Source organism: Microcaecilia unicolor, chromosome 7 (assembly GCF_901765095.1).
Source record: "Microcaecilia unicolor chromosome 7, aMicUni1.1, whole genome shotgun sequence".
Taxonomy (NCBI): Eukaryota; Metazoa; Chordata; class Amphibia; order Gymnophiona; family Siphonopidae; genus Microcaecilia; species Microcaecilia unicolor.
The window spans coordinates 309,589,745-309,616,739 of NC_044037.1; the positions used below are offsets into that span (position 1 = coordinate 309,589,745).

The 26,995-nt window shown below is 44.1% G+C and overlaps 1 protein-coding gene across 3 annotated transcripts in view; it reads right to left on the reverse strand.

The window, feature by feature from the left end:
* Positions 1-26,611, reverse strand: part of LOC115474687 (serine/threonine-protein kinase 11-interacting protein-like) — a 115,341-nt gene extending 88,730 nt beyond the window's left edge. Inside the window, exons 1-6 of one of the 3 annotated variants that reach the window (XM_030210292.1) lie at positions 26,418-26,611; positions 16,931-16,996; positions 11,882-12,084; positions 11,323-11,397; positions 10,504-10,599; positions 4,576-4,683 (exon numbers count right to left, since the gene is read on the reverse strand). In XM_030210292.1, the coding sequence (XP_030066152.1) occupies positions 4,576-4,683; positions 10,504-10,599; positions 11,323-11,397; positions 11,882-12,084; positions 16,931-16,979 (531 nt within the window). In that variant the 5' untranslated portion in view covers positions 16,980-16,996; positions 26,418-26,611. Of the gene's footprint in view, positions 1-4,575; positions 4,684-10,503; positions 10,600-11,322; positions 11,398-11,881; positions 12,085-16,930; positions 16,997-25,996; positions 26,098-26,417 lie in introns of those variants that run through there. The other 2 variants (XM_030210291.1, XM_030210293.1) reach the window with 2 other exon arrangements.
* Positions 26,612-26,995: the final 384 nt, after the last annotated feature.

Below are 26,995 nucleotides of genomic sequence, written 5' to 3' on the forward strand. Positions count from 1 at the left end.
ACACAAAAGTTTGTTTTCATGGATCCATTTCATTTAACAACTTTTGTAACCTCTAAAAGAACATAAAGAACTAATTAATGTTAATTATGCCCAAACTCTCCTAGATGCTGAATTCTTAGAAATTTTTATTTTTTCCTCTTTTACCTCCAGTGTGATATCTTCCCTTTGTAATGTGGACTTAGTGTTGAAAAAGTGTAATAATTTTTTCCTGTGTGTTTAATTACTAGTTTAACACTTTCTATTCAAGTATAATTCCTTGAATTACTTTGTAAATGTATAAAAATAAAATTTTAAAAAAATGGAACTGCACTATATGGGTTTTTCAGGATTTGGCGAGGACAACTCTCCAGCGTCATCGTCAGTTTTGCGAGGTGACTGAATACTTTCAGAAAGCTGGCTTGCGATACAAGTGGCTTTTTCCTTTTGGATTACAATTTTCTGTGGGAGTTCAGTCCCGTTGAGTACAGTTTATGGAAGATGCCTGGAAGGCTTTATAGGAGTCAGGGTGCGCAGAACTGCCGGCCTCTGCCACTAAAACACATGTCCCGAGTTCCCCTGTTAAATCCACGTGGAAGAAAGTTCGTAGAGGCGGAGGTCATTCATCTTTGGTGGATCGCCATCAGGACAACTTGGCTACCTGAGGGGAACCCGGGTGGATCTGGCTTACAATTGGGAGACATTGGGACTGAGTCTGTTCCTATACAAAGGGTTTGGCCAGCTTGCAGCTGGTAAAATTTACAAGTTTGGTAAATGTTGGGGGGCTTGCAGTTGTACGAGTGTATGGAGTATGCCAAAATCCCCTCCCTACGCATCTTCAAATCCTTGCTCAAAGCCCACCTCTTCAATGTCGCTTTCGGCACCTAACCATTGTACCTCTATCCAGGAAATCTAGACTGCCTCAATCTTGATTGACTGCACTTTTTGTCCTTTAGATTGTAAGCTCCTTTGAGCAGGGACTGTCCTTCTTTGTTAATTGTACTGTGCTGCGCAACCCTGGTAGCGCTTTAGAAATGTTAAATAGTAATAGTAGTAGTAGGAGTGTATATGAGGGGGAAGTACATGGGGCGTGGGTAAGAGTTGAGAGTAGAGAGACGGTGATGTTTGGTGAAGGGATTTTTTTTGGGGGGTGATCCTTAGGTATGAATGTAAGACTGTTCCGGCGATGATGCTCTTCCTCAGGGAAATTTCTGGCCGGTGTGTTCATGGAATGTCAATGGTATGAATGATCCAGGGAAACAAAGTATTATTTTTCGGGAATTGAAGAGATTTCAATGCGATGTGGTCCTTCTACAGGAAACTCATAAGGAAAAAAGATGTGGCATTACTTAATAGCAGAGTGTACAGCCAATGTTTTACACATGCAGAAACAAGGGGGGGGGTAGGACAGGTGGCCTGGCGATATATTTTAACCCTTTGTTAAGGAGAGGGTTTTTCAGGATTCTCAGGGGAGGTGTTTAGCGGTTGTGGGGCGTTTGTATGCACAATCAGTTACTTTCGTTAATTTATATGCTCCCAATAGTGGGCAGGGGGATTATTTTGAATGTTTAAGGGAAAGACTTTTGTTTCAGGACAAGTGATAATGGGGGGAGACTAACTTAACGGTATATAATTTAGATCATTCTAAGGGGGGAGGGGGTACTGTTCTCGTTCATAGAGAGAAATTGTTGAAACTGATTAAGGATTTGTTAGATGTCTGGACACTACAACACCCAGGGCAGGGGTCTTTTTCATTCTATTCACATGCTCAACAGTTCTATACCAGAACTGACATTTTGTGATGTAGCCGCTCATTGTGCGACCAGATGCCAGAGTCAGATATAGAAAGCATACATGCTTCTTCTGATCATGCCCCAGTATGGATTCAATTGAGGGGGTTACAGGAAGAAAGCGCCTTACATATTGAAGGCTTAATGAATCAATATTGGGGAAGTGAAGATATGTCAGGATATAAGACAGATTATTAAATTCTATCTGGACCTTAATGATAATGGGGAGGTCACTGATGGTATTCTTTGGGATGCGTTAAAGGCGGTGGTACGGGGTAACCTTATTAAGTGGGGGCCAGGCACAAGCGTGAAGAAGAAAGAGGGAGCTGGTGCGTCTGGAACAGCAGCATCAAGCTGGAAGTGACCAAACAGTATTTAATATAAACTGTAGGCGGGAACTTCAGAGGTTTTAGGTGGAACAGATGAAGAATCACAGGCACCTTCTCCAGCAGAAATTTTATGAATTCAGCAATAAGGCAGGTAGAATGTTGGCCCGACATCTGAGGAAGCGTAGGGTACTGCAGACAATTACTAAGATCAAGGGTCCTGGGGATATTTATATTACCGGGACGGGGACATCCGGAAAAGGTTTGTTCAGTTTCATACTGAGTTATATTCCAAGGGAGGAGACACTCCGCTTCCGGAGATCTCAGATTTTCTAGCAAGAGTTGGATTACATAAATTAAGCGAGGCAGATCGAGATTGGTTGGAGGAGCCTCTCTCAGTTGACGAGATTTTAAGGGTGATAAAAGAGCTTAAGGGGGGTCTTTGAGCAGGGACTGTCTCTCTTTGTTAAATTGTACAGCGCTGCGTAACCCTAGTAGCGCTCTAGAAATGTTATGTAGTAGTAGTAGTAGTAGTATACAGCAAAATTTTACAAGATATTTGCTCCTGAATTGGTTCCTATCTTGAGACGGGTTGGCAATGTCTGTTTTTTAGGAGACCCTTTCTCGTCGAGTATGCAGGAAACGGGGATCTCAGTGATTCTGAAACCTGGGAAGGATCCCACAGTGTGCGGTTCTTATAGACCGATATCCCTGCTTAATGTTGATGTGAAGATCCTAGCCAAGCTACTGGCTAATCGGTTGGGAAGGCTGCTCCCACAGCTAGTCCACACTGATCAATCTGGTTTTGAGCCCCGACGTCAAGTAGCCAATAACATTCGCAGAACACTGAATGTTATGTGGGGGGGGGGGGGGGGGGGGGGGGGTGCAGGACCAAGGGGATTCATTAGTTTTGTTAACGACGGATGCTGAAAAGGCGTTTGATAGGGTGGAATGGCCCTACTTGTAGGAAGTTCTGAGGAATATGGGTTTTGGACCTAAATTTATTGCTTGGTTGCAGTGTCTTTATACTGCTCCAGTAGCCCAAATTAAAGTATACGGGTGATATTCCTCCATATTTTCTATTCAGAGGGGGACTAGGTAGGGCTGCCTGCTCTCGCCTATGCTATTTGCATTATCGATAGAGCCTTTGGCTAATAGGGTTCAGCTTCTGTCTGATATAAGGTGGATTCGGATAAGGGGTAGGGAGCTCTCTTGAGCAGGGACTGTCCTTCCCCATGTTTAAACTTGAACAGCGCTGCGTAACCCTGGCAGCGCTATAGAAATGCTAAGTAGTAGTAGTAGTAGTAGCATAAAATTGCGCTGTTCGCAGACGATGTTTTGTTCTATGCGAATTTACCAATGCTGACCCTACCCATTATAATTCAGGAGAGTAATAGGTTTGGGAAGCTATCGGGTTTTAAGATTAATAATGACAAACCAGAACTATTAGGGTTTACTATTACAGATGAGGTGGAAAGGTTGCGCAGTTAGTTTGCTTTTTGATGGGCGGGTGTCAGTTTTCGGTATTTGGGCATCCAGATTCCTAAAGATTTATCTAAGTTATATGTATTTAATTAGACCCCTTTGTTATGACAGTTACGTAGGGAACTGGTGGGCTGGAAAGAGGGATGGCTGTCATGGTGGGGTAGAATTTCAGCGGTGAAAATGAATTTACTGCCTCGTTTATTGTTTTTGTTTCAATCTTTACCCCTATTGGTGCCAAGATCGGAGCTTTTGAAGCTTCAGTCTGAAATTTCTGGCTTCGTCTGGGGAGGTCACCAGTCGAGGTTGGCTAAAAAAGTAATGTGGGGCCCTGTGGAGTTGGGTGGGAGACGTATGCCCAACTTATTATGGTATTATTTACTTAACCAACATGAGTCATGTTTCACCAACAGGCTGCATCAGGGTAAAATTGTCTCTGAAAGCTACTTCATGAAAACCAAAATGGTGTCTGTTCAGAAGTTGCGTTCAGAGACAGCAAGGGAGAGAAAGATCAAGCTCTGCTCCCTTCCACCCAACTACTACCTGAAGATCCAATGATGTGCCTGATAATGCACTGCCACTTCAGATTACACAGTTTAGTTTTGTGATCACTCTGTGGACAGATAGATACCTATATTTGCCAGGAGTGTATGTGTGAACCGAGCGACGCTGCTCATCTGTGCTAGATCTCAGAATTAATGATAGGAATTCTGAGTATCTACGATTAGGATTTCACTGTTGCATCTACTTTGTTATATTAACTAAACTATTATACTGTACAGAATTCTGATGGTACATATTTATTAGTGAGCCAAGAGCCAGGTGATGGGCTTCTCTACTCCCTAAACGTATCTAAACCTTATCTGATCCCCCTACAATTACCACACATGCTGATAAACTAAGAAAGCTTTCAAAAGAATCTTTCATGTCAACATGCAAATTAAGTACACTTCTCTGCATTGTTCTCAGGAAAACATTAAATTGTGCACTAGCACACTCACCAGCGAGTGATCCAAGGCAGAGATGCGATTGTAGCTGAAATTTAAGGTATGTAATTCCAACCAGGGGAGGGCTGAGCTAAGGTCTCCTGCGCAAAGAGAGATCATCTCCTGCAAAGACATACAAGAACATAAAATACAAACAGTATTCACATAGTGATTACTACTTGACAAACTGTGCAATCAAATGGCTCAAATTAACTGAGGAACATAACAGTATATAAACACGTAGAGGTCAATATACTTTTTACATACCTGGAAGGAGGAGTGAAGGTGCTCGCTAATAAGGGAGACCACAGCAGAAGCAGTAACTTCTTGTACATTAAATAAGTTATTCTAGTAACGGGTGCATGAGGAGAGAAAAGTCCAAACACTTACTATTACTAATCATTTCTATAGCGCTACTAGACATACGAAGCTGTACACGCATGCAGGTACCTTTTCTCTGTCCCTAGAATGCTCACAATCTTTTTTTGTATCTAGGGCAATGGAGGGTTACGTGATTTGCTCAAGGTCACAAGGAGCTGCAGTGGGAATCTAACCCAGCTTGACAGGATCAAAGCACACTACACTAACCATTAGACCTCTCTTATGAGTTGAGACACTAAGGATTCCACAGCACATGGCTTTTTTGATGTTATTTGGATATTATCTGTGGCTATTGCCTTCGTTGCTACAGTATGTAATCAAAGCAAAACTTAAATGACCTTTAAACAAGGCACAGGTGGTTGTAACCTGCAAAGAGCAGAAGGTACAACTTCGGCCACCTTGAAGGGCAGACTGGATGACCACACAGATCTTCATTTGCATAATTTTACAAAAATGCAGTTCTTCTGCTCACACCTCTGTTCACTGTCAAGTCAACTTCATCCTGCCTATCCTCCCATATCGAATAAAATGTATATTCTGCCAATCCGAGAAACTTACTGTTGGTGGATTATAAATACAGGTTAAGATTCTGCAAACTGTCAATACTGCTACTGTTAAGGAAATCTTAAGCACACATCTGAAGAAGGAGATCCCTGAAAATCAATGAAGCTATGAGGTTAATTCCTTTGCTATGGACTTGTTCAGACTTCTGTTTGTGATTTTATTATTTATCTTTGTGATCCGCTTAGCTGTAGGCAGAATAAAATAAATGAAGATTTTATGATGAATTAACTGTCTTTTCAATTCATCCAAGGTGATGTACAAGTATAGATTGATATAATTAACTTACATTGTGTTAACAGTGTAACAATATTAAAATGATGAAATTTAAGCATAAAATACAATCACTGAGAAACTTGTAAGTAGGCAAACTGCTAGTAATAGGATTAACAAAAGTGAGGACGTTATAATGCCTTTGTATCGGTCCATGGTGCAACCGCACCTCGAATATTGTGTTCAATTCTGGTCACCGCATCTCAAAAAAAAAAAAAAAAAAAAAAAGATATAGTGGAATTAAAAAAGGTACTAAGAAGGGCGACTAAAATGATAAAGGGGATGGGATGACTTCCCTATGAGGAAAGGATAAACCAGCTAGGGCTCTTCAGTTTGGAGAAAAGATGGCTGAGGGGAGATATGGTAGGAGGTCTAAAAAATAATGAGTGTAGTGGAACAGGTAGACGTGAATCGTTGTTTACTCTTTCCAAAAATACTAGGACTAGGGGGGCATGCGATGAAGCTACAAAGTAGTAAATTTAATACAAATCGGAGAAAAGTTTTCTTCACTCAACGTGTAATTAAACTCTGGAATTCATTGCCAGAGAATGTGGTAAAGGCGGTTAGCTCAGCGGGATTTAAAACGGGTTTGGACAGCTTCCTAAAGGAAAAGTCCATATACCATTATTAAATTGACTAGGGAAATTCCACTGCTTATTTCTGAGCTTTTTTGCGGATCTTGCTAGGTATTTGTGTCCTGGATTGGCCACTGTTGGAAACAGGATGCTGGGCTTGGACCTTTGGTCTATCTCAATGTGGCAATACTTATGAAGTTCACAAAGGAAGATTTGGGAGAGATACCGGTGCCAGAAATGGTATTCAAAGCTGGCAAGTCAGAGAAACAGAATGAAATCTCTATAAACGTGGAGGATGTAATGGCTCAATTTGACAACTGGAAAGTAACAAATCTAACGGACCAGATAGTATTCATCCCCCAGTACTGATAGAAGTGAAAAATGAACTTGCAGACCTACTGTTATTAATATATAATTTATCTTTAAAATTAAGCATGGTACTGGAAGATTGGAGGGTGACTAATTTTTTATGTTTAAACTGTTTTATTGACGATTATCACAATACAAATTAACTTAAAATATTCATTTAGCATTGCTTGATATACAAAACAGCATTCTTACAACATATTCAACATCGCCAAACACTTTTCTTCCCCATTTTCCTCCCCCCTCCCCTCTTAACAATTCCTTGGCAAGTGCTAATATTAGATGTTAAATGACTTTTGTTCCTGATATCATACACTTTAAATACCTCGTTAGGTGAAATAGTGCTTATCACAAATTCTCAGAAAACTAAACATCAAAGCTCTAGAGCACTGCCAAGCTTTAGCCATATACATCTCACTCAACCCCTCCAACCCCCCACCCAATACCTCCCCCCACTTGCAAGCAGAATTCCACTCTAGACTAAATTTACTACCCCAGGCTACCCATACTCTCCATTATTCCACTATTTATCAGGCATTAACAAGCAGACTACGTCCCCTTGGGGGTGACTAATTTTTAAAAAAGGTTCTAGAGGAGATCTGGGAAATTACAGACCAGTGTGCCTGACGTTGGTGCTGGGCAAAATGAAAGAGTATTATAAAGAACAAAATTACAGAGTATATTCAAAAGCATGGATGAGACAAAGTCAACATTGATTTAGTGAAGGGAAATCTTGCCTCAATCTATTACATTTCTTTGAAGGGGAGAACAAACGTGGATAAAGGCCAGTCGTTCAATATTGTGTATCAGGATTTTCAGAAGGCGTTTGACAAAGTACCTCATGAAAGACTCCAGAGGAAATTGGGGAGTCATGGGATAGGAGGTAGTCTCTTATTGTGGATTAAAAACTGGTTAAAAGATAGAAAACAGAGTAGGGTTAAATGGTCAGTATTCTCAGTGGAGAACGGTAGAAAATGGGACTCCCAGGGGTCTGCTTGCTGCTTTTTAACATTTATAAATGACCTAGAGATGGGAGTAACTAGTGAGGTAATTAAATTTGCCGACGACACAAAGTTATTGAAAGTTGTTAAATCAGAAGAGAATTGTAGAAAATTACAAGAGGACCTTACGAGACTGGGAGACTGGGCATCTAAATGGAAGATGTTTAATGTGAGCAAGTGCAAAGTGATGCATGTGGGAAAGAGGAACCCGAATTATAGCTACATAATGCAGGTTCCAAAATAGGAGTCACCAGCCAGGAAAGGGATCTAAGTGTTATCGTTGATATGTTGAAACTCTCTGCTCAGTGTGCTGTGGCGGCTAAGAAAGCAAATAGAATGTTAGGTTTTATTAGGAAAGGAATGAAAACAAAAGTGAGGTTCATGGTGCGACCACACCTCAAATATTGTGTTCAAATCTGGTCATCGCATCTCAAAAAAGATACAGTGGAATTAGAAGAGGTATAGAGAAGGGTGACAAAAATGATAAAGGCTGAAGTGACTAGGGCTCTTCAGTTTGGAGAATGGACGACTGAGGAAAGATATAATAAGAGGCCTATAAAACAATGAGTAGAGTGGAACGGGTAGAAGTGAATTGCTTGTTTACTCTTTCCAGAAATACTAGGACCAAGGGGCACGCAATGAAGCTAAAAAGTAGTAAATTTAAAACGAATCAGAGAAAATGTGGCCAGAGAATGTAGTAAAAGAAGTTAGCTTAGTGGGGTTTAAAAAAAAAAAAAGCTTTGGATGTCTTCCTAAAGGAATAGTCCATAGACCATTATTAAATTGGACTTGGGGAAATCCACTGCTTATTTCTAGGATATCAAAATACAAAACAAAAATGGTAGAGAACTAACTGGGACTGACTCTAGAACGCCTCCATATATTGATTATCAGGGGAGAGTCTCATATAGTTATTTATTTGTTACATTTGTATCCCACATTTTCCCACCTATTTGCAGGCTCAATGTGGCTTACAGAGTTTGGTTATGACATAATCATTCCATGATATCAGATACAATTGGTGATGTACAAAGATTGAGTAAGGGAAGAGAGAGGGAAGGTGTTAGGCAGGATAGAAGGTACACTTTAATGATTGGGTGGAATGGTGAGGTAGTTGTGTAAGGTTATGGGTTCTCTTTGTAGGCCTTGTTGAAGAGATGTGTCTTCAAAGATTTGCGGAAGTTAGTTATTTCATCAATCGCTTTCAGGGCTGTAGGTAATACATTCCACAACTGCATGCTCATGTAGGAAAAGGTTGTGGCATGTATCAGCTTGTATTTCAGTCCTTTACAGCTAGGGAAGTGCAAATTGAGAAATCTGCGGGATGACCTTTTGGCATTTCTGGGGGGCAAGTTTCACTTCACCTGTAAGGTGAACCTCTGCTCGTTTCCGTTTTAATCATAGACTCAACCCCCAACCCTTCCTAAATGTGTATTAACATTTAATATTTTCTCCCGGTAATTACAAAACTATATCTTGCTTATAATTCACATATCTGCCCCACACATTTCTATTATTAAGACTAGTGGCACTCATCTGTGTATGTCGGTGGGCTCATAGTCCCCGACAGGTGCCTAAGCCACTAGTGTTAATAGTAGAAAATATTTAACATCATTTGCTATTTATCTCTATTATCTTGCTAAATAAACTGTCCCTTTTTATATATTTCTGATGGTGCATATTGCTTATCAGTAAGAGAGAATTTTGGACTTTGGGATCAGTGATCAGACATCTTCCCTCTAGACTTAGTGCTGTTATTTACAAATGCTTTTCTAAAATATTTGGTCTGAACTGTATTTCCTTCACAGTCTTATTATCTCCTTTTTGTCTTCTGCAGTACACTAAATTTTAGTCCTTTCAATTTTTTTTTATTCTTTTCTCTGCTTTATCTCCTGCTGCAATGGATCCATGAACAAGTTCAGTGCCGACTACTACTGGACCAGGCATGTTACTTTCTCTAAAGGCTTTACATGGTTTCTACCATCATCCTTAGCCGTGGGATAAGTGCAGGGCAGGTACCACTGGTTTAAATCTGCAGGAAAGGCATCAGAGCGGCTGTTAAAAACCGGCAAATGCAGATGAAGTGTCTGAGCCATCTCCAGCCAGCTCTTTATAGCATACCTCTAACATCGAAGAGGGATGTTTTGCAACTGAATGCAAATTCCTTTTCCCTGCTTTTTCCAACTTTCCTTTACCACCTCATAGCTTAATCCAAGTGCTTACTGTAGATCTTCTGGTACATTTCAAAATGCAAGCATCATTCTAGATACCTCTCTCCCTTCTGATTTCATATCCGCATCTATGAATAGTTCAATCTTTGTTCAACAGGTTTCTCCTGGATGTTTTCTGTCTTGCTGTGGTAAGCTGAGTCAACTTTGTAACTACAGCACTCGCCTCTCTCTCCTGGCCTCCTATTAAAACTACTTGTGTAATTGAACGTCAATAGCAATAAATGTGAAAGTACGGTAACACCTTATGAAATATGGATAGGCAGGAAGACAACTTGACTGACAGTGAACAGAGATATAAAAGTAGAATTACACTGGGGTAATAAAGATGTCAGTAGCCATAGTTAAGAGGACGCCAAAGGAGAACACAGCAGGACTTTCTCTCACCAACACGTCCATCAATGGGACCCACCTATCAGGTTCTCAAATGTTCCAAATGTCACCCACCCACCATTTAATTGTGCTGTGAGAGGGCTAAAAACAGTACTGGGTGTGGGGAAGAGCCAGGGTGCCATGTGTCTACTGATGAAAAGGAAACACCTACACACAGAGACTCACCTCTAACGTAATGATACACTTTGAGCAAATCAAGATCTCAAGTTGCGAGTAAATAGATCTTAGACCCTGGAGGCAGTGCAGAGGGATGCATCGAAGCTAAAATCAAATGAGGGCAAACAGAGGAAGAATGTCACTTCAGAAAATCCATACCCCAATGTCCTACCTCCAGTATGCATCACTAACTACATACCCATAGTGCTAGAACTCAAAGTCCTTTCCCAACCAGGGCCGCGGAGACAGGGGGACAAAATTCCCCAGGCCCGGCCTCCAAGGGGGGGCACCAGCACCGGGCCCCGGGATGTGTCTCTCTCTTGCTCCTATTGGAAACCGGTATCAGCACACTGAAGCATGCAAGATTGCAGCATTGCCCCCCCCCCCCCCCCCCGAGGCATGGGAGGACCAGACACACTCACGTAGAAGGGTAGGGGCCCCCACATCAGTGCGTCTGCTCCTTTCTGGCCTCCAAGGGGGGGCCCGGCTCCAGGATCTAGTGGCAGCCCAAGAGTGAGTGAGGGTTGGGTTCTGCGGCTGCGTCCCGATTGTGTGTGTGTGTGGGGGGGGGGGGGGGGGGGGGGGGGGGACCCAGCGGCAGCGGACCTACCCCAGTCCACCTCTGTCTCTCAGCAGCCCTATCCCCAACAATCACCTATGGATCTCTTGAACCCAAAAACACTCAGTCTCTTCTTCAGCAAAAAGCCAGTCTCCATTCCCCCTGCCCTAGAAATCCCCCCTCCATAGAACCTCAGAGTCCAACATCTTACAGCCTCACTCCCCAGTGCCTGATCCCCCCACTAAAACATTAGAGCCCACCAAACATACCTCCAAGCGCCTGAGAGATTTAAAAGGAAAGATGTTGACTGGAGTCTGCAGACCACAGCTCAGAGGGTGAACAAGCTGATTTTTTTTGTTGGGGGGGGGAGGGGGGGAAGAGAAAGAAAGGGAATAGAGTCACAAAACAGATCACCTTAATTCTTCTCTTTCAATAATGGTCCTGCCCAACCCTCCTGCTTCCCAATTACTCTAATCTAGGAGTATCCAAGATTTTTCAGCTGTAGGCTATATGATGAAAACTTCATGTGTTCATGGGTTGCATGAACATTTTAGCCTGTTACAGGAGAATATACATTCATCAAAATCCTGTGCACTATTTAAGTTAAAAAGGGTTTTTTTTTTTGCTAAAGATATGAAGCGGACCACAATCTAATCTTACGTGAGCCACATGTTGGCCAACTCTGCTCTGATCTCTCAATTACTGCTTCAACTATTCCTTCCTTCTCTCCTAAAAGTAGTTTCTCACCTTCATCTTCCCCTAGCACACACACTTCTATTGCCTCACCCTCCACAGACCTCTCTTTCCCACTAACATCCCAATAATCACCTTCACAGACAAGGTTTTTTGCAGCATGTCAAAGAGGAACTGTGTCTGCAGGATTGCCGTGGAATCAGCAGGATGTGAAGGAAGAGCCTGGAATCCATGCACCTGTTTCCGGAGCAGGAGGTGTTGCTCAAAGAGCCGAGTCAAATGCTGCAGGGTCGGCGTAAACAGAGTAAGTGTCCTACTTCCATCCAGAACTGCATCTCCTATCATTCAGCACAGAAAAATATGGAAGGATAAGAGCTCAATAGATCATATGCCTTATGAAGAGACGCTAAACAGGGCAGGACTCTTCAGCTTGGAGGAAAAAAAAAAAAAAATTCACCTAAGAGGATACAACAAAAGTTTATAAAGTTATCAGTTCGGTGGAAGTCGTTTAACCTGTCAAATGCAATGAAAGTAATGACCAACAGATTGAAAATCACAGAAAGCTTTTTTTTTCTTCCATACAGTGCATAATTAAACTGCAGAATTTGACCCAGACTGGCCAGTGTGGGAGATAGGATGCTGGGTTCCATGGACCCTGGTCTGACTCAGCATAGATTTTTTTTTTTTTGTTACATTTGTACCCCACGCTTTCCCACTCATGGCAGGCTCAGTGTGGCTTACATTGGCAATGGAGGGTTAAGTGACTTGCCCAGAGTCACAAGGAGCTGCCTGTGCCTGAAGTGGGAATCAGTTCCTCAGGACCAAAGTCCACCACCCTAACCACTAGGCCACTCCTCCATGTGTGCAGAACACAGAGAATGCAGCCAGTTGCTGTCCGCTGTCTCCCTAATGTGCCTGGTAGTAGCTGGCAGATCAAAAAGAAAGACCAAGATTTTTCCAAATCATTCTGGAAGCTACTCAACCATTGCCATGAACAGGCCATCCGGTGCGTCTCCTGCAGCCGACTCTTACCACTATTCCAGGCCATCTCTCCCTCCCACCGATCACTAGCAAATTGAAAAGAGGAGGTAGAACAAGCGTGTATTGTGGTTGAGAGACCAAGGGCGTGAGCACAATGGGATGAGCTGGGGGGGGAGAGAATGAGCCTGTGGTGGAATTGTGAAACAGAAGGGGGTAAGCCCAAAGGAATGAAGTAGAGAACAGATAGGGAAGTGATAGCGATCCCAGGGCACCTAGAAACAATAGTTTTAACAATATATGCTACAGAATACAGAGATACAAGGAGACACCCCACAGCCCATAGGTGTACCCCTAAACTGAAAAGAAATGGAGTCCCAGAGAGACCCCTGGGGACTCTAAGTACCTGACCGCAGTTTCCATAAGAACAGCTACATAGCACAAACCAGAACCATCTCTCAATCACACCATACTTCCAACTCATTGCTACCCCCCACCCCCAATAAGAAAGGAAAATACCCTCTTCCAGGCCAGATCACATAGAGATCCCCCCCTCCCCGCCCACCTCAACACAGCAAAGCCTCCAAACTCCGCATTACACTCTCCACTAAGGCACTCAGACCATGCGGGTGCTGGAGGTTGATCCAATCGCTAGGCAAACTGCAGGGCTTCAGTAGCAGATGTGAAAAAAATGTGTCTTGCCATCATGGAGGACTCGTAAAAGGCTGGATAAAGCAGTGCATATCTTCTTGGCATAGAGCAGTTTACAAGTGTCTCTAAATACCTTATATTCTAGAAATACTGCCACAGAAAAGTCTTGGAGGCAAAGGACGGGATGGTTTTCATATTGTAAAGATTCCACAAGCCTCAGAGCTCGGAAAAACTCTTGTTTATGTGCAAAGTTCAGCAGTTTAAAAATAACAGTCTGAGCACATGGATCCTTAGGCCTTACTGGTCCCAGGCGGTGGACGAGTTCAATGCACAAAGGGCCTGCCACTAACTGTAATTTTAGGGCTTCGGGGAGCCAATCTTCCAAAAAGGCCTGCAGTTCTGAGTCTTTAATGGTCAACTGGAGCCCAACTATCCAGACATTACTCCAGCGTGCCCAGTTCTCCAAGTCTTCCAACTTGGCCTCTGGCTGGTCGAGTTTCTGCTGCATTGCTTGCAGCTGTGTATTCTGCTGCTGAAGCTTGTCCTCCGCATCTGAAAGATGATAAATGGAGAGATCCAAACATAAATTTTCCAATTTGCTATCCATCGTTTCAAGTTTATCTGAAATTTTTTGGATCTTAATGTCCACCGAAGATGAAACTTCTCTGTAGCCCATGCGGAGCCTACCGATGTCGGGCTTGAGGAATCCCCGTCTGCCATCTTGTTTTCTCCTGCACAGCCTCGAGCTCCTTCTTTCCTAGGCGGTTTGGACATCGTGGACTGGGGGGGGGGGGCAGTGAAGGAAAACACTCCTATCCGATAGCCAAAGACTCCAGCAAGTAGGACTGCAAATACTGAACTGAGGTAAGAACGCTGAGGTAGTGCGGGATTAGAAATTAAATGAGGGGGCCCGGGAGCTCAGCATCAAGTGATCTGGTTTAGAAAGGGGGTGGAAGGGTTTCACTGATCAGTGAAAGGGGTGCAGGAACCAAAAAAGGTTAAGAACCACCAACCGAGTTCAGCAACACCTTTGATACTGTTCCTCGCAGGATCCTGATGGATAAACTGAGCAGCTTGAGGACGGTAAATAGGATCAGATGTTAGTTGACCGACAGGTGATTTGGGGGGGGGTGGGGGTTGGTAATGGAAGAAAGGTGAGAAGTGGAGCGCCTCAGGATGGGTCCTGGAGCCAAATTCTGTTCAATGTCTTAGTGAACAGTATGGCTCAAGGGTTAGGAGAAAAAAAAAAAAGTTTGCCTTTTTGCAAATGACACAAAGATTAGCAACAGTTTGCACTCTGTAGGGAATGGAAAGCATAAGAATTGATCAACAAAGCTTGAGCTAAGAAACGCAAAGCAATCCAGAGGAGCTGACTGTGATAGAAAGGAAGAGACCAATGTGCATGAACCAGGGAAGAGACCTTACAGAGACAGTATCTCAGGGATCTCAAGGTGATGAAACAATGTCACAAGGTGGTACTCAAAGCCCAAGGGATGCTAGGCAGCATGAAGGGGCATAACCAGCAGAAAGGAGAAGGTGACTGTTCTTGTAGAAGTCTTTGGCGAGACTTCATTTGAAGGACTATGCTCAGTTTTGGAGACCATATCTTGCCAAGGAAGTAAAAAGACGAAGCCTGTCAGAGGAAAGTGATCAGAATAATATGGAGTCTGTGACAGAAGACCTGAATATGTATACCCTAGATGAGAGAAGAAACAGGGGGAGATACGATACAGATGTCTAAGTACTTGAAAGGTATTAATGAGAAAAAAAAACCATCAAAAGAAACAAAACAACCTTTTCGAAAAACAGAGAGGATATAGAACTTGGACATGAAATGAAGTTGCAAGGAAGGAAACTGAAAAGCAACATCAAGAAATACTTTTTCACAGAAAGGGTGGTGGATGCCTGAAATGTTCTTCTATGGGAGGTAATGAGAACAAAAACTGACAGAATTCAAAAGTACATGGGCTAAGAAAAAAAAAATATATATATATATATTAAAATAAATCCTAATAAATATAATAAAAAATAAAACAGGAGAATTCTATTTGGTAAAAGGATAGAATAAAAGTATAGATGGTGACTCACTAATTAAAAAAATAAATTACTTTTGTAACTTGCATAGTGATTCATATAATCCTGGCCTCCTCTCTGGCAGGCTGGGTGGGCAATGTTGGCCTTTCTCTGCCATCATTTAGGGCTTCTTTTGATTGTTTCAGAGTGCTGGGGACTGAGGGAGTGCCTCAAGGCTCCGTGAACTCTCAATGATTCTTTTTAATATTTATATGGGACTGATCTGCTGTGTTCTCTCGCCTTGACGTTTCAAAGCCTGCTATATGATGATGACCTTCAATTTTTCCCCCCCATTGAAGGATCAATTGAAAAAGCCTTAAGATTTTTCAATATATGTCTTTACTCAATAAATACCATTAAATCTCAGATATTGTTTCTTTCTGGGAAGGCTTTTCCTTCACAAGTACCAGAAAGCTTTGTGAAAGTTTGAAATATTTGGAGCATTATACTTAGTTGAACAGCTGAAAAACACTATTCAAAAAGTATTCTTTGAATTAAAACAATTTTTTTCTCTCATTCAAACTTTAGAACAGCGGTTCAATGCCTGATCACACCGTTGTTAGATTGTTAATCACTGTATCTAGGTTTACCAGCCTACAAACTATGTACTTTACAGATTACCCAAAACACAGCTGCTTCTTTTTTGGGCAATGTTTCACGATCCACTCATATTACACCTATTTTGAAGGAACTGCATTGGCTTCCTGTAGTGTGGAGAGCAAAATTTAATTTTTTCTCTGTTATTCACAAAGCCCTGAATGACAGTGGCCCTTTGGTTATTGCAAAACCTTTGAGAATCTATAGACCAGCTTGGATGCTACGTTCTACTGATAAGTTATTATTGGATATTCCTTCTTTTCATCAGATAAGACTATCAGAATATCGAGCTTCTATTTCTATGTACAAGGGGCTTCCCTTTGGAATGCTTTACCCCTGAGCCTGCAAAAAGTTACTTCAACACTGCACTTCAGAAAAAAAAACTTGAAAGCACATTTGTTTTCAAAAGCATTAGCTGGTTTGTAACTGAATGCTGTGACTCCTTGGACTTATCACTGCTGATACATCTGGTATAAGCTGTTTTATTTCCTTTGCTGCTTTGTTTTACTGCTCTTTGTGGTGTTTTAGACATTGTTTCAATATATATGTAATTCTATAAACCGTCGAGAACTATAGTGTGGTCTATGTGTTTTTAAAATAAAGGTGTGCTAAGAATACTTTGTAATTCTATTTACTATGTAAGCCGCATTGAACCTGCTGTGTGTGGGAAAGCGCGGGGTACAAATGTAATAAATAAATAAGAAGCCCATTTTATTCCTAGCATTTAGTGTGCACTTACTCCGTTGGTACACCTTAGTAAAAGCAGCTTTTAGTTTGTTATACCATCTATTTTCTTTATAGAAAGATGCTTGAAGCACTTGATAGCAAAAGTCAAAAGAAAGAAAATTTAAAAAGGCAGCTAGAAAGAATGAAAATTACACTCACCACAGTCCTGCAGCAATTGAGTCAAGCTGTGGACCAGAGTCGCCATCATAAAGCCAAAGACATCACCTGCAACAGAAAGATGAAAGAAGGAAAAGTTACAGATGATAGAAACTTTCAGAGCCGTTTATACAGTTAGGGGCAGATGCACTAAGGTCCTTGGAACAGCCCTTCCCTTACTGATTCCATAGCGAATCAGTAGGGAACGGCCATGTATCAAGGAAAAGGAATGCAAATGAGCTGCTCATTGTAGCTTACTTGCATTCTCGATTCCCTCGGAAACCAGTCGGCCGGTCGAGCACGCGCAGAGCAGTCAAGCGTTATGCTGGCTGCTCTGCGCATGCCAAGGACGTCCTTTATGGACGTCTTTCACTAAAAAAAAAAAAAAAAAAAAAAAGACGCCTCTGACGAGCGAAAAAAAAAAAAAAAAAGGACATCGTACTTCTTAATTTTTACTCTCGCTCTTCTGTTTTAAATCTTTGAGACGTTTTTCCCTTCCTCATCAGTAGCTGAAGAGAGGGCTAATGGCCGATTGGCTGAGAGGCTGTGGGGGGGGGGGGGGGGCTCACAATCACAGCGCGTTTAGCTGACACCAGTGAGAGCTAAATGCACTGTGACTGGCTGAGAGGCCATGGGGGGGCCTCACAATCATCACATTAGCCCTCTCTTCAGCTGCCGATGAGGAAGGGAAAAATGTCTCAAAGGAAGATTTAAAACAGAAGAGCGAGAGTAAAAATTAAGAAGTACGACGTCCTTTCTTTTTTGTTGCTTTGAGTGGAGGACGTCCAAAAAGGACGTCTTTTTGGAGTGGGCTTTTATTATTATAAATGAAGGACGTCCAAAAAGAACGTCTTTGGAGTGGGGGGTTTTTACAGGTGAAGGACGCCCAAAAAGGATGTCCCTGACGAAATTTTTTTTCTTCCGATTCTTTCCTTTGCCCCAACAAGAGGTGTAGACCTCCCGTTAGATTTTCCACGGTTAGGCAATCGGAAAACGATAGTGCATCTCATTACAATACGATTTATACACATTTGCTCATCTGCATTCCGTTTTCGTTAGCTGCTACCGTGATCGGAAAATGGCTCGGAGAAGCATTTAGTGCATGCCACGGTTTACTACTTGGTCGTTAATGGCTCGTTAAGTTTAGCGCATCTGGCCCTTAGAAAGATCTATGGGCAAAGAATCTAGGCTGCTCATGGAGAAAGAGAACATCAAACTCTTTCTGAAAGCCTTGTGAATGCCTCTGCACCTCAGTCACAGCAGCTCTAAATATACAGAGTATTAAGTACCCAGCACACACCACTGGACCAGTTTTCAAAGGGGAAAAGTCACGTAGGATTTCACTTCCAAAATGTGCTTGCAGTCCTGCCATGTTTAATTTTAAAAACTGTACCTTATGAACAAGCAGATCAGATTATACACAAAGAAAAATTACAACAAATAAGAGGTGAGCAAACAGCTCATGGGAAACCCAACATCTGACACCACAGAATTAGACCTCAAGGCACTCCTCCCTCCACCCTGCTAGACATGACCTTGTAACCAATGTCTGACCTCCAAGCAATGAAAGGTCAACATCAGCAGTAATACACTGTTAATGGGTGAGTGTCAGCCCAAACCATACACAGCACAGAAAGAACAAAGCCAATTAATCAAACACTGCCAATCCACATAACAAACAGGAGTACATTACTACTACTACTATTTAGCATTTCTATAGTGCTACAAAGCGTACACAGCGCTGCACAAACATAGAAGAAAGAAAGTCCCTGCTCAAAGAGCTTACAATCTAATAGACAAAAAATCAAGCAAACAAATCAATTAATGTGTAGAGGAGAGAGGAGGGTAGGTGGAGGCGAGTGGATACAAGTGGTTACGAGTCAAAAGCAATGTTAAAGAGGTGGGCTTTCAATCTAGATTTAAAGATGCTCAACGGCAGCCCAGGATGATACGCTCACAAACAAGACAGTCTACAAAAACAGATCATAACAGAACCTCAAAAAAGTAAGTTTTAAACTGGATTTTAACACAGCCAGACAGGAAGCATGACACTGACTCAGGAAGTCAATTCCAAGCATACGGCATAACAACATTGATAGTACAGAGTCCAGAGGGGACACAGATAAGAGCAACTTGCCTAATAGGGTTACAAGAATAGGCAAAAGAAAAGATAGGTAATGAGGAGCTATAGAATGAGCAAGAGAAGATGAAACTTCATGTGGAAGCAAGCAGGAAGCCAATGTAGTGACTAGGGATAAAGCTTTACATGATCACAGAGACCACTGAAAGTGGACCCAAGAGGAGCAGGTTGCTCTAATTCCAAGTGGCAGAAAATAAAATTGATGAACATTGTGGTGGCATGCTCAGAAAGACAGATTTATGAATGTTCAAGAGAAATAACTATCATGACTTTACTACTTTGAGCCTGCAATCAGTGGGAAAAAATGTGGGATACAAATGTGATAAAATAAAAATAAATAAATGACATGCCTTAGAGTGTTTCGCATGTGTCTACAGGAGAAAGAGGCATCAGTCTGAGGAAATCAAAGGTGAGCGGGAGGAGGGCGAGTGGGTAAAAGGGGCACTCAGGGAAGACAAGGCCATAACAGAGAAATTAAATGAATTCTTTGCTTCGGTTTTCACCAAGACATGGTAAAATTGTGTCTTACCTGATAATTTTCTTTCCTTTAACGCAGCAGATGAATCCAGGACCTAGTGGGTTAAGTCCACCTACCAGCAGGTGGAGATAGAGATAAACAAACTAAAGGCAGTGATACCAGACAGTTAGTATGTCATTCGTAAGCATTTGCGAAGGCCAAAAATATGAAACCAATAACCAGAAACCATCCTCATTATGAAAAACAGAGAACCAAATAAGAACTTCAAAATAACTGCAACTTGATCCAGAAATCGGAATCCTTTCCGTGTTCCCATATCTGTCTGAACTCTGTAAAAGAGAACCCGGAAGGAAAAAATAGCCACACTACGCGGAAAATGAAAAAAAAAACCATTGGCTGAACTAGGGAGGGATCCTGGATTCATCTGCTGCATTAAAAGAAAGAAAATTATCAGGTAAGACATAATTTTACCTTCCTTGTCACTTGCAGCAGATGAATCCAGGAACTAATGGGATGTACCAAAGCATTCCTTAAGTAGGGTGGGAAGCTGACGCTCCCCACGCCAACACTCCCGCCCCAAAACTCGCATCTTCCCGAGCAGACACATCTAGCCTGTAATGCTTCGCAAAAGTATGATGGGACGCCCAACAAATCTCTTCCAGAGATAAGGCCGACGCCTCCGCCCAAGAAGCCGCCTGTGCCCGAGTAGAATGCGCCTTCAGGGCCACTGGAGACGCCCGCCCTTGCAGCAGATATGCCGCTCCAATGGCTTCCCTAATTCAGCGAGCGATGGAAACCTTAGAAGCCGCCTCACCTCTTTTCGATCCCGACAAGAGCACAAGGAGATGAGCCGAGCGTCGAAACTCATTAGAGATCTGCAAGTAGCGAAACAAGGCTTTCCGCACGTCCAGGAAACGTAGCGAGGCAAACTCCCCCAGATTGAAAAGATGGAAGATAAACTGCCTGATTGACATGGAAAGCCGAAACCACTTTAGGTAGAAATGATGGCACCGTCGGATCAACACCCCTGCTTCAGAAAATTGCAAAAAAAGGATCTCTGGAAGACAAAGCCTGAATTTCAGAAATCCTCCTAGCCGAAGCAATGGCCACCAAAAACATTGTGTTAGATCCTTCTCAGAAACCTTATTCAACAGCTCAAATGGTGGGGCCTGGAGGGCTCGCAGTACTACCTTCAAATGCCACGCTGGGCACGGCTGCCTCAGAGGAAGGCGAAGAGCCCCGCGTAGGAAACGGACCATATCAGAGTGAGCTGCAAAGAGGAACCATCCAGTTTGCCCCTAAAACAAGCTAGCGTGGCCACCTGCACTCGAAGGGAATTATATGCCAATCCCTTTTGAAGACCATCCTGAAAGAACTCCAGAATAACCGTAATGTCCGCCCAAAAAGGCAATTCAGCATGCAAAGCACACCACGCCAAGAAAGCTTTCCACACTCATGCGTACGCTGCTGAAGTAGACTGCTTCCGTGCCCCCAAAAGAGTGGCAATAACTGGTCCTGAAAATCCCTTCTTCCTCAGCTGCAGCCTCTCAGCGGGAGGGATTTTCCATCTGAACTGGCCCTTGATGCAGCAGATCGGGAGTCACCGGAAGTCACAATGGTGGCTCTGAGAGTGCTTGAACGAGATCCGCATACCATGGCCGGGGGCCACTAGAACGACTGGCCCCCAATGCCGCCCTATGCGGCAAAGAACTCTCCCTATCAGAGGCCATGGAGGAAAAACATACAGTAGCTGTTGTTCACTGTTGTTCCGGCCATGGCTGGAGAACAGCATCCAGTCCTGTGGATCCTGGCTGCCATTTGTGGCTGAAGAACTGGGGAACTTTGGCATTGCAAGCCATGGCCATGAGATCCATTACTGGTCTTCCCCAACGTTGACAGATCAGCCGAAAAGCCGAGTCCAACAGCGTCCATTCCGCTGCGTCCAAAAGAGTCTGGCTGAGAAAATCCGCTTGAACATTGTCTTGACCCGCAATGTGCGCTGCCGACAGACTCTGAACATGCGCTTCCGCCCACACTAGAAGATGAGACGCTTCCACTGCCAAGGGAAGACTGCGAGTGCCCCCCTGCCGACTGATGTAGGCCACCGTCATGGTGTTGTCCGAGAATACACAAACCGACTGCCCCTGCAGTAGGTCCTGAAAACTCTGCAGCGCATTCACGACTGCTCGCAACTCCAGACGATTTATTGGCCAAGTCGCTTCAAGAGGGGTCCACGATCCCTGGTCTACTCGATGAAGACAATGGGTTCCTCAGCTCGCAAGGCTGGCATCCGTCATGACTACAAGCCAATTGGGAGACACCAGAGAAGAACCCTTCTGCAAACTGGCTGACTGGAGCCACCACGCGAGACAGTCCCTGGCCCGACTCAACCAAGGAAGGCGTCGTTGATAATCCAGCGACGTCGGCGACCATCTGCTCAAAAGGAAATTCTGAAGAGACCGCATGTGAGCCCTTACTCATGGAATGACCTCCAAGGTCGCCGTCATGGCACCGAGGAGCTGAACGTAGTCCCACACTCAGGAAGCGCGATGACTCAATAAGGTCTGTACCTGAGAAAGCAATTTGATCCTTCGCTCCTCTGAGAGAAAGACCTTCCCCTGCTTCATATCGAATTGCACTCCAAGATACTCCAGACTCTGAGTAGGAATCAGATGACTCTTGTCCATATTGACCACCCAACCTAAGGATTGCAACACCGCAATCACTTGGTCAGTGACCACTCAACTCTCCTCTGCTGTCGTCGCCTGAATCAGCCAGTCGTCAAGATATGGATGCACTCAAATCCCCTCCTTTTGCAGGAACGCCACCACCACAACGACCTTGGAAAAAGTGCGTGGGGCAGTGGCCATTCTGAAAGGAAGGCCCGAAACTGGAAGTGCTGACCCAGCACCGCAAATCTGAGAAATCTCTGATGGGGCTGCCAAATGGGAATGTGCAGTTAAGCTTCCATCAAATCGAGAGCCGTCAAAAACTCGCCTGGTTGAACAGCAGCAATAACTGTTCTTAATGTCTCCATGCGGAAGTGACAAACCCGCAAAAACTGGTTTACTTTTCTGAGATCGAGAATAGGCTGAAAAACCCCTTTCTTCTTTGGAACCACAAAGAAGATGGAGTACCGACCTGTGCGCCTTTCAAGAGGAGGAACAGGCACAATAGCCCCTATCCTCAGCAGGTCTCGCAAACACTGCAGAACCGTTATCCTCTTGGCCCGCGATACACAGCGGGACTCCAGAAAAAAATCTGTGACGGGAGAGAAGAATTGTAGCTTGTAACCTTCTTGCACCACATCGAGGAACCACTGGTCCGATGAAATTCTGGCCCACTCTGGAAGAAACAGAGAAAGCCAACCACTGATCTGCTCTCCTCCCGAGTGGACCTGCGCCCCATCATTGGGAGGCCTGAGGAGCCCCTGACGAGAGGGGGGTCCAGCCCGACGCTTCTCATTGCGAAAGGAACGCTGCCCAAAACGAGGACGCTGAAAGGCTGCGCTGGACCGCCCAGGGCAATACCGTCGCATCTCTCTGAAACGTGACCTCGAGGCTCCCTGCCTGGAAGTAGACTTGGGTCTATCCTCTAGAAGATGCTGAGATTTGGAATCCCCCAAATCTTTAACAATCTTTTCTAGGTCTTCCCCAAAAAGCAATTTCCCTTGGAAAGGCAATTTAATGAGCCGTTCCTAAGAGGCCATATCTGCGGCCCAATGACGGAGCCACAGAAGACGCCGAGAGGAAACGGTCAAGGCCATGAGTTTGGCCGAAGCACGGACCAAATCATAAAAGGCATCCGCCAAGTATGCCAGCCCAATATCCATCAGCGACATCTGAGGAGTTCCCGGCATATCAGACTCCGAAATCAAATCCGTGACAGAATGTAGCCAAGTGAGACAAGCTCTAGCCGCATAAGAACTACAAACAGAAGCTTGAAGTGTCAAAGCAGCCACCTCAAAGGCACGTTTTAAAGAGGCCTCTAGCCGTCTGTCTTGTATATCCTTAAGTGCCATACCACCTTTCACTGGAAGAGTAGTCTTCTTAGTGACCGCCTGGTGACTTGCCTGCCTGGTGCGAAGGTGGCGGACCTCACGCGTCACTTAGATAGGATTTTAGATAGTGCTGGGGAGGAGTCGGCCGTCTTGGTAACATGTGGGTACCAATGACATAGGAAAATGTGGGAGAGAGGTTCTAGAAGCCAAATTTAGGCTTTTAGGTAGAAAGCTCAAATCCAGATCCTCTAGGGTAGTATTTTTTGAAATGTTACCCATTCCACGCAGGGCTCAAGAGACAGGCAGAGCTCCTGAGTCTCAATGCGTGGATGAGACGATGGTGCAGGGAGGAGGGTTTTAGATTTCTTAGAACTGGGCAACATTCTGGGGAAGGTGGAGCCTATTCTGAAAGGATGGGCTCCACCATAACCAGGGTGGGACGAGGCTGCTGGCATCAGCATTTAAAAAGGAAATACAGCAGCTTTTAAACTAGAAACAGGGGAGAAGGCCGACAGTTGCTCAAAAGCACAAGGTTCTGGATAAGGTATCTTTCAAAGGTATCACCAAAACAGGGAAGATAGGGTATCCCGATAGTGAGGTTGCAAAAGAGACCGAAGTAGATCAGACGTCCTTAAATAAAAATCAGACAAAAGATTGCAAATTAAGACTGTCAAGTACTAAGCATCATGTAAATAGAAACAACAAACATACTTTGAAGTGTCTATATGCGAATGCCAGGGGCCTAAGAAATAAGATGGGAGAATAAGAATATATTGCAGTAAATGAAAAACTAGATATAATAGGCATCTCTGAGACCTGGTGGAAGGAGGATAACCAGTGGGACAGGGTCATACCAGGGTACAAATTATATCGTAGTGATAGGGTGGATCGAATTGGTGGAGGGGTAGCATTGTATATTAAGGAGAGCCTTGACTCAAATAGATTGAAAATTCTGCAGAAAACAAAACACTTCTTGGAATCACTGTGGATTGAAATTCCATGTGTAAAGGGGAAAAAGATAGTGATAAGAAGAAAACCAGGAAAGAACAGAGCCCTGAAATCCAAGTGAGGACAGCGTATCAAGGAGTAGGCTGTGATCATGAAAACTAAAACCCAACTGACTAGCACAGAAGATCGTCACTTCCCAATTATTTTACTCTAAGAGAAGTTTGTGGTGCAGCTCATCAAAAGCCAACAAAAGATGCGCTTGGAATGTATTAAAGTCCTGAGCTGAAGGTCCAACAGGGAATGAGCAAAACCTTGAAACAGAAGCTTAGAACAGTCTTTACCAGTGCATTTTTTCTAGTGAAAAAGGTGCAGGAACTCAAATTCCAGGCCACCCTTCAGGGGTGGGGTGATCACTGAGGGACCCTCCCCACAACAGCCAGACCCCCTGCAACCAGTCACAGAATCTATGAGAAGGCAGAATTGGTGCGTAGAGCCTGAGATCTTTCATTAAAACTTGGGATCCATGGGTCAATTTTAGCAGACAATGGAAAAGGTGCCAGTGCTCAGTACCTACTACTACTATTTAGCATTTCTATAGCGCTACAAGGCATACGCAGCGCTGCACAAACATAGAAGAAAGACAGTCCCTGCTCAAAGAGCTTACAATCTAATAGACAAAAAATAAAGTAAGCAAATCAAATCAATTAATGTGAACGGGAAGGAAGAGAGGAGGGTAGGTGGAGGCGAGTGGTTACAAGTGGTTACGAGTCAAAAGCAATGTTAAAGAGGTGGGCTTTCAGTCTAGATTTAAAGGTGGCCAAGGATGGGGCAAGACGTAGGGGCTCAGGAAGTTTATTCCAGGCGTAGGGTGCAGCGAGACAGAAGGCGCAAAGTCTGGAGTTGGCAGTAGTGGAGAAGGGAACAGATAAGAAGGATTTATCCATGGAGCGGAGTGCACGGGAAGGGGTATAGGGAAGGACGAGTGTGGAGAGATACTGGGGAGCAGCAGAGTGAGTACATTTATAGGTTAGTAGAAGAAGTTTGAACAGGATGCGAAAACGGATAGGGAGCCAGTGAAGGGTCTTGAGGAGAGGGGTAGTATGAGTAAAGCGACCCTGGCGGAAGATGAGACGGGCAGCAGAGTTTTGAACCGACTGGAGAGGGGAGAGGTGACTAAGTGGGAGGCCAGCAAGAAGCAGATTGCAGTAGTCTAAACGAGAGGTGACAAGGGTGTGGATGAGGGTTTTGGTAGAGTGCTCGGAAAGAAAGGGGCGGATTTCATGGATGTTGTAAAGAAAGAAACGACAGGTCTTGGCGATCTGCTGGATATGAGCAGAGAAGGAGAGAGAAGAGTCAAAGATGACCCCAAGGTTTCGAGCTGAGGAGACAGGGAGAATGAGAGAGCCATCAACAGAAATAGAAATAGTACCCCCCAGCCCCCCCCCCCTCAAGCCCAGGTCTTTACTTTCAACTCTTCCATTAATGTCACTGGGCAGAACTTACATAAACAGCGACTCCCTCTTAGTCTGGCGGCTCTTGACCCCCCCTCCCCCTCCTCCCTGCAAAGAGACCAAAAGTCAAGCTCTCAAAGGCATTGGGGGTCCGGTCTGGGAACTTTTCCTCCTCCGAAACCCCCGACACAACAATTTCTCAGTCTCAAACTCTCTCTCCCACTAAACCTCCCGCCTTGCCGGAAACAGGAAGACGCGTCAGAGGAGGGCGGGACTCCGGAGAAGGAACTAAACATAGCAGCAGGGCAGGGGCTCGCGAGCAATCTGAACGGAACAATAGAGAGAGCTGCACGAGAGCGGAGTTCCAATGGGAGTGTGTGACGGAGACCAAGCACCTAGCCAGGGTCCTTTAACACCCGACTACCTGCGTCTCTCTTCAGTCGTTCAGAGTAATGGCTTTTGCTCCGACTCACCTGATCCACACGCACGGCACGGGCTAGGAGGAGCGTCACAAGTCACCTGACCTGATCTTCTACTGGGCCAGTAGTAGTACTGGCGCGTGTGCACTCGGCGGCTGCACGTGCAAGTGGCAACACTGGCGACTCCCTCGCACACGCTCCAGTAGATCAGCTGACGACCTCTGACGTCTAATACTACGTCACCCAGGTTAAAGGACGACAGGCGTCACGAGGCTGAAGCCGGTTTCCCCCCCCCCCCCCCACACCTGCAGCCGACATATTTGTACACTCAAAACAAAGCAAGAACGCTGTCAGCTGTATCCACCTTCTCCTACTTCATTCTGATATTTAGAAACTTGCCGGCTTGTGCAGCCCACGGATGTACCTGACCAACTATTTAGCTCTAGACAGCAATCTTTGTGTCATTTGGAGGGGCTGCATATAACAACTCCCGAGCAGACGCTGAGATTTTTTCACCTAGTAAAAGGCCACCAAAAACATAACAACTACCAAGAGTCAGAGACCAATGATCCATCCAGCAGACTGTCCTGCTTCCAACAGTGGCCAATCCAGGTCAGAAATACCTGGCACAA